Below are 7,169 nucleotides of genomic sequence, written 5' to 3' on the forward strand. Positions count from 1 at the left end.
AGGGGCCCCGAGAGCCCCGGGGGCGGCTCTGGAGGGCGGGGGCCTGCCGTATCCCAGCCCTGGGGCGCAGCTGCAGCATTGCTCCTGCCTGGCTAATGGGAGCCAGCTTCTTATCTGCTTCTTGAGAAGAATCACACCCATGGAGTCAGAAACAGGATCAGGGCAGTGCGAAGGTTGAGCCCCCATCCTTGGCCTCAATGGGGGGGGTGAAATAACCGAGCAAACAGGGTAGGGAAATGTGAGACAGAGGCAGGAAATCACGCCCCGGTGGCACAGAGCAGGGAACAAAGCAGCTCTTTAACCCCTCTCAGCCCCTCACCGTGGAGCCTGGCTGGAGTGGGAGGTACACGGGGGACTCAAAATGCACCCATTTGGCACAGAAACCCAGCACAGCATGCTCCGCACCCCCGCAGCCTGAGCGCAGCAGCCGGGTCTTACCTGGCTCCTCAATAACATAGAGGATGGACTTGCCGCTGGAGTCCTCGTAGTACTGGAACCGCACCACGCAGTCGTCCTCGTCCTTGTAGGTGCAGTTCACGGCGTCCTTGCCCCTGTCACCTGCCAGAGCGAGAGGCTCAGAGCCCCCCACGCTGGGGGATGCACACATGGAGGGAAAGCAGACAGTATACGCAGCCCCCCAACCCCATTTCCACACTTCAGGGCAGGGGTTTGGGTCTCCTCTCTTACCCAGTTCCTGCACCGTCTCGATCTCATCACGGCACATGCGGCTGCAGGACTGCTGCTCCATCAGCACTCCCCGTTCAAACTTCTTGCATTCCACACAATCCCTGAGGAAGAGGAGGGAGGTACTGTGAGCTCCTCCATGCTCTCCCCAGGGAAACTGTCACACTTCTTGGTCTCAGGCTGCGGAAATTGCTGCAATCCCAACCCAACCAGGCTGCAGCTGGTGAGAGCTCCTGCCAGCACCGCTGCCAGCTCCCCGATGGTGTACAGCCCATCCCACCTCTCTGCCCTCTCTCACTTTTTGATGGTGCAGGCATCCGGGCACGTGGGACACTTCTCGCAGGTGTCACCGTAGGAGCCGGGCTGGGTGCAGTCGCACTTGCCGCAGACGCAGGAGCCGTGGCCGCTGCACACCAGCCCATTGCTGGACATGCACGTGTCGGTGCGGGTGGTGCAGTTGCAGTAGTCACCAGTCCAGTCTGAGTCGCACAGACAGTCCCCGCAGTTGCACTGCCCATGGCCTGGGGACAACCCAGAGGGCGTCAGGACCCTCAAGTGTCCCCAGAGATCTCACTAGCAATCACCCATACGGGATGCCCATGTATCCACAGGACAACCCCTTTCCACCGTCCTTGGGGCGGGGGACACAGCAGCTCACATCAAACCGCAACCTTCACCGTGTCCCCAACACTCCTCTTATTCCACCAAAACAAGAAAACGCTACCAAATTTCAGGCTGAGCTGCCCCAGCTCTGGCAGGTTGGCAGCAGCAGCTGGAGATGCTCAATCAGATCCATCTCTGAGCTAGTCGACCTTTGGCTTTGGCTTTTAATTTCAGATTGAGTCAGGACGTCTGGTCAAACACCCCAAATCCCACTCATTTCCCAGCCCCGGACCAGGCAGGAGAAGCTGACTGCTGGGAAAAGCCCGACATGCTCCGCACACTCGCCAAGACTGGTTTAATCAGACAGACAGACTTGCTCAAATCCTGCCAAAGCCTGGAGCTATTTGGACTGCGGTTTGATTTCAGCTCAAAGACAAGACACGGTGAGCGGTGGAAATGCCGTCGAGCCGGCACGTGCCGACCCGTCCCAAGCCCCGAGTGCACTGGGGCTCATCGGGAATGCTGCTCCTGGCAGGGGATTGGCCGGGCACCCTCCCCACCACAGCCTCGGGGGCAATGGCATGAGAAATAAATGCGTGTTATGATTAACATTATCCCTGTTAATGAGGAACTAGGACTTAGTCACAGGAAAATAGTGCCGCGCTGGGTGACAAGGCGTGGAAACAGACGGGGAGGCTGGAGAGAAGTGGCTCGGTGGGATGGGACTGATGCCAACAGGGTCAGACAGAGCGGGTTAATTAACAGCTCGCCCAGTCTGGGGGCAGTGCTTCCTCATCACCCTTCACCCGCAGGATCCGGCAGCCGTTGTGCAAACAGGCAGTGGGAGCAGGGACAGGCGCCCGGCTCCCTGAGGGCACTGACTGTTCAGGATGGGGGAAAACCCCAGCGTTTCCACCTCCGTTATCAACAGGCTGTTAAGATAAAGGATCAATCCCAGCAGCACAGAGGCAGCCGTGGGCCATGAAGTTGGGCTGGGGGGCAGGTGGGATCCAAAAAACTCGATTTGGGGACAGTGGGGAGCAGGAACTGAGTGTCATCTGGCCAGCAGGTTTCATCTCACCCAGGCTGGGCTCCAGCAGAGCGGGATCAGCTTTGGCCACCGATGTTTTCCTGGGTATTTTTGAGCTTGCAGCAGGAAAGCAGTGGCTTTTTTGGCCCTGTGTTAGCAGACGCCTTGCCTGGGCCCATGGAGGGAGGCTGGGGATAGGAAAAGGGGTGGCTACCCCTCTCTCGTTCCTCCCTTGAATCACTTTTGGGGTACTCTGCTCCTGGAGGGGATGTGCCACAGCCTCATGCCTCAGTCCTGGGTGCTGCCACCCCTCTCACATCCCCTGAAAAAACAAGGGGATGGGGTGGAGCGCGGGGGTTCGCTCAGACCTCCGGTGCTTACTGGACACATGGGTGGGATAAACCCTAGATGGGGGTTCCCGATGGGGAAGAGGCCCTGGCACAACAGGACACGTGAAACGACACCTGGGACTTGGGACCGGTGTTTTGCAGAGAGGGGCTCCTTCCCCGGTCCTTGGCGTGGGAGGAGTACCCAAGGACCTGGCCCTCTCTCCCCAGTACTGTGAGCAGCAGCAGCTGGGGCTGGAGAGGGAGAGTCTGGTAGCACATGGACCGGGGAGTCTTCAAGAACTGGGTGGAGGATAAAAATTGCCTCTCCCCACCCCTCTCCCTCCACCCTGGGGCTTTCTCCTGCAGAGCAATACCTCTGATGTGTCAGGGGCTGTGATTCGAGCAAGGTTTGCCCAGTCCCTGCCCTGCGTACCCCAGCGCTGCTTCCCTGGGTGCCCACTGGCCACCCCAATGGGACTCTTGAGTCCAAGCAGGGACTGAGGTCTGCTTTTAACCCTTGGAGCCCATCACCCTGCCATGGCTTTTGGGCACAGAAGGTGGTACAAGCTGCCAAAAAGGGAGCAATTCCCCTCGGCATTGCTTCAGACCTATGGCTGGTCCAGGGAGAGCCATGGCTGAGCAAGCCAGAGGTGGGTACAATGAATGGGACAAGCTCCAAAATAGCAGTTGTCTCCCTCATCCATGAGTATGGGCAGTGTAAACGCCCTGAGCTGCCTCCCCTCCAAGCCCAGCGCTCACCTGAGCACATCTGGCCCTTGAAGCGTACGCAGGAGAAGTCGTCGCACTCACAGTACTTGCCCGTCACCTTCCCGAAGTCGCTGCTGTGGCACACACACTGCCTGCAGATGCACTCGCCGCGCTGGCTGCAGAGGGGCTGGCCCGGCTGGGGGCTGCAGTTGTCCTGCTGCGAGGGGTTGTACTCCTCCTCCGAGCACTCGCAGTGCGAGCCCAGGCGCCCGGGGTTGCAGCGGCACACGCCACACTCCAGCGTGCCGTTGCCTCGGCTGCAGGACGAGCTGTTGGCCTCCGCTTGGCTCTCGCAGGAGCAGTCGCAGTTGAAGTTCACCACCACTGTCAGGCTGTCCTTGAAGCCCACGGGTTTGATGGTGAAGGATTTCTGCCGCTCCCGTGGGCACCCCCGTACCTTGGCCTCGATGCTGAAGCTCACCTGGAGGGCAGAGGGATGTGTCTGGGTGTCAGTACCCCTGGCACGGTATCGGGGTACCTGCTCCAGGCTGGGCTCAGCTCCTCATCCATGCCCAAGCTTAAGAAGCCCAGAAATGGGACCCACCAGGTCTCTTTGGGCTGCTTTTCAAAGCTGTCCCAGCACAGTCAGGGCACCTGCCTGCCAGAGTAACCAGGATAAATCAGTCCAAAAGCCCGTGCGCTATGGCCAGCAGCCCGGGCTGAGCTAAAGGACCACAGAGTCTGCATCCAGCAGACTCAAAAAAGCATCTTCCTCCCTGCACCCACCCAGCTGGACCCCTCTCTCCACTGCAAAGAGCTTACAGCATGCCCTGCAAGGGTCTGTGTCACCCAGGAGGTGGTGGGGCAAGCAGACAGTGCTGGTGGAGAGCATCAGACGAGCTGGCAGCGCTGCTACATAGGGGGGGAGAAAAACCAAGCCCACGAACAGGATCCTCACCGTGTCCCCAATCTTGAGCCCCATGCAAGACTTGAGCCCAGGGATGACTTCATCGTTGAGGCAGGTGGCATTGAAGGCCAGGGACAGCTCTTCAGGGAGGTCACGCACCTCCAGCTCCACCTTGGAGCGGATTTTCTGGGGGAGGAGAGAGGAGCGATGAAGACGACACCACAGGCTGGGCAGGGCTCAGTCCCAGGGAGGGGTCCCCCGAGCATCGCAGCGATGCTCCCACGCACATGGGAAAGGAGCCAAGTGCCCTGAGTCTTTCTCAGGACTCTGCTACGTCGTTCCCCATGGGGAAATGCCTTCGAGGATGGGAAGGGGCTGGCGGTGAACACAGTGATCTCCCTTCCCTGGGGTCCCCGCATGCGTGGGTGGAGGCAGTTGCTCACAGCTGGTCCAGGGAGGATGCTTGGAGCTGGGGCAGCTGCCAAATTTGTGTGGGCTGCTTGCAGTGTGAAGCAGTGGATATTTTGGGAGGGAGAGAGCTGTTGTGGGGCCATCACACTGCACACTCACCCCATAGGAGTCCACTATGAGCTGCAGGACGTTGCTGGAGTCTCTGGACAAGGTGCCCACAGTTGTGCCTGGGATCAGCTCACTGTAGTTCTGGAGAAATATCGTAAGCATTGTCTGCTCGCGACGGGTAAACATGCCACGGCTGGGCCAAACCATGTCTGGGCATGTGAGAGCTTCCCGAGGAGCTTTGATAGGACAGGAGGCCACTGGGCTGTCTGGCCACCCATGGCCAGCCGTAAAGGGTGCTCCTCGGGACGCACCAGCCTCCCATGAAGGTGGCTTTGCACAGCAGCTGTTACCTGGTAGAGGCCCACAACCGTATCTGTCACAGCAAATATCAAGTTGATGTTCTTCTGTGAGAGTTTCTCAGTCATCAGGCCCAGAGAGGGATAGTCCTGGGGAAGGGGAGAGGCTATACCCTGGGAACATGTACCCCCAACCACCCTGGTCCCCATCATGGTCTCCAACCAGGGCTGGACCACCTTTCCCATCCCATGAGGACCCTCAACAGGAGCTCCAGGCTCCCCAACCCCACACGTGGGTCAGGGTTTACCAGTGTGGTGGAGGCCGAGTAGAAATTATCCTTGTCAATGTGGCACTGGGCGTCGTTGGGCTGCACGATGCCAGCCAGCCTGCCATCCAGCGCGATGTGGGTCTTGGCGTCCGTGGTAAAGACGAGCAGGTGGGAAGCATCGTTCCTCCAGCCAATTTTCTCCTGCAGCGAAAGGCAGCTCCCAGTCGTGCCGCAGCATGTGCTGAGGGCAGCCCTACGTGCCAGCACCCCGCTGCTGCCTTCACTGCCACCCCTGGTCATGGCTTGGCCGTAGGGACCAACCTGCCACTGCCGAGGGAACTGAGGGCAATCGCTCTCCCAGGGAAGTGCTGTGGGGGGGGTGTGGGCTGTGGAGCCTGGTGGGTGGGCATGGGCTGCTTGTACAGGTGAAAGACAGGCTTTAATTTGCTAGAGTGTTAATCAAGGTGGCTAATGACTGAGGGATGCAACCCCTCCCATCTCCAGCCAAATCAGGGTGCAGGCACAGGAGATGTCCCTTCTGGGCGGGTTACCACAGGGCTGACATGGGATCGTCATCAGTCCCCAAGCACCTGCTCTGCTCCTCTCTCCTCCCAGGACCACGCAAGGGCTCTGCTCTTCCCTTGCCTTGGCTACTGGCCTAGAAATGTCCTTGTTGAACATTCACCAGGTCTCAGCCCTGCAGCAGCTCCACAGAGCTTACGGCTTTGTCCTGGTGGGGTTGGGTGGTCCATGCCAACCCACCAGGCCCAGCCTGACGACCCTCTCCCGGCCCCAGCCAGGCCTTCTTGCCCCTTACGTCGCACACTGTGGCCTGGATGATGGCATCGAAGCCGCCCTCAGGTGCATCGCGGTTCCGTGAGACGCTCTGCTTCCGCACCTCCTCGTTGAAGCGGGTCACCTCGTCCGTGAGCGACAGGACATGTTTGTAGCCAAACATGGGCAGGCAGGTTTCCCCGATCCTGCAGGAGGAGAGCAGTCAGGGCACGAGGCTCGCAGGACTATTCCAGCTGCCATCCTGCATCCCATGGTCCTGTCTGGGATGTGCTGGAGGGACCCAACCACCTCAAGAGCGCAAGGACACAGCCGGAGGCTGGTGAAGGACCTTTTAAAAATCAATCACTTGTCCTAGTGATGCTGGGCTCAGGTCAGCTCCCAGCCTCTGTCCTGCTGGGAATTTTAGGAGTCACTTTCTTTGAGCCTCAACATCTCTCCTGAAAAATGGTGGAAAATTGTTTGTTTCCTTAAGAGCTTTTCAGTGACAATGATACTTCAAAGTTTAGACCTGCTCCTCCTCCCTGTGCCAGCAGAACATACAGTGCAGCAAGGTTTAAACCCTGCCCAAAATCAGGCACCCAAATCCCTGCTTAAATCCATTGCTATGGATTTCCAGCCACGTTCCACTGATGTCCCATTAACTTCTGGCCCTTACAGGACTACCTCAGCCTGGGACTTACTCATAGCAAGGGTTCGTGATGGCTTGCGGAGGAGAGATATACATGTAGGGGGAAATAGGCTTGTCCACAAAGGCCCCAAAGCCAATGCGTAGGTTGCTGGTGAGCTTGCGCATCTCGCTGGCCAGCTTGGTGCCCAGGTTCTGGATGTTCCTCAGATCGTCCTTCATGGAGTTGGACAGGTCCATCAGGTAGTAGATGTCCACGGGGTAGTCTTCCACTTGACGCACTTGGACGCGAAAGATCTGGGAGTCATCTAGAATGTGACAGGGCAGCAGAGTGAGAGATCCTCTCCTGGGAGGAACAAAGGGGGCTCATCACAGGACTAGGGAGAAAGTCAACCTACGGGGTC

General features: G+C 58.6%; 1 protein-coding gene across 2 annotated transcripts in view; it reads right to left on the reverse strand.

The window, feature by feature from the left end:
- Window positions 1-7,169, reverse strand: part of ITGB3 (integrin, beta 3 (platelet glycoprotein IIIa, antigen CD61)) — a 21,062-nt gene that overhangs the window by 1,882 nt on the left and 12,011 nt on the right. For both annotated transcript variants that reach the window (XM_009334883.1, XM_009334884.1), the window contains 10 exons: window positions 6,821-7,073; window positions 6,163-6,325; window positions 5,385-5,546; window positions 5,131-5,226; window positions 4,832-4,921; window positions 4,313-4,447; window positions 3,406-3,835; window positions 983-1,205; window positions 688-788; window positions 439-558 (listed from right to left, as the gene is read on the reverse strand). In XM_009334883.1, the coding sequence (XP_009333158.1) occupies window positions 439-558; window positions 688-788; window positions 983-1,205; window positions 3,406-3,835; window positions 4,313-4,447; window positions 4,832-4,921; window positions 5,131-5,226; window positions 5,385-5,546; window positions 6,163-6,325; window positions 6,821-7,073 (1,773 nt within the window). The remainder of the gene's footprint in view (window positions 1-438; window positions 559-687; window positions 789-982; window positions 1,206-3,405; window positions 3,836-4,312; window positions 4,448-4,831; window positions 4,922-5,130; window positions 5,227-5,384; window positions 5,547-6,162; window positions 6,326-6,820; window positions 7,074-7,169) is intronic.

The sequence above is a fragment of the Pygoscelis adeliae genome, unplaced genomic scaffold, assembly GCF_000699105.1.
Source record: "Pygoscelis adeliae isolate BGI_AS28 unplaced genomic scaffold, ASM69910v1 Scaffold112, whole genome shotgun sequence".
In the NCBI taxonomy this organism is placed as follows: domain Eukaryota; kingdom Metazoa; phylum Chordata; class Aves; order Sphenisciformes; family Spheniscidae; genus Pygoscelis; species Pygoscelis adeliae.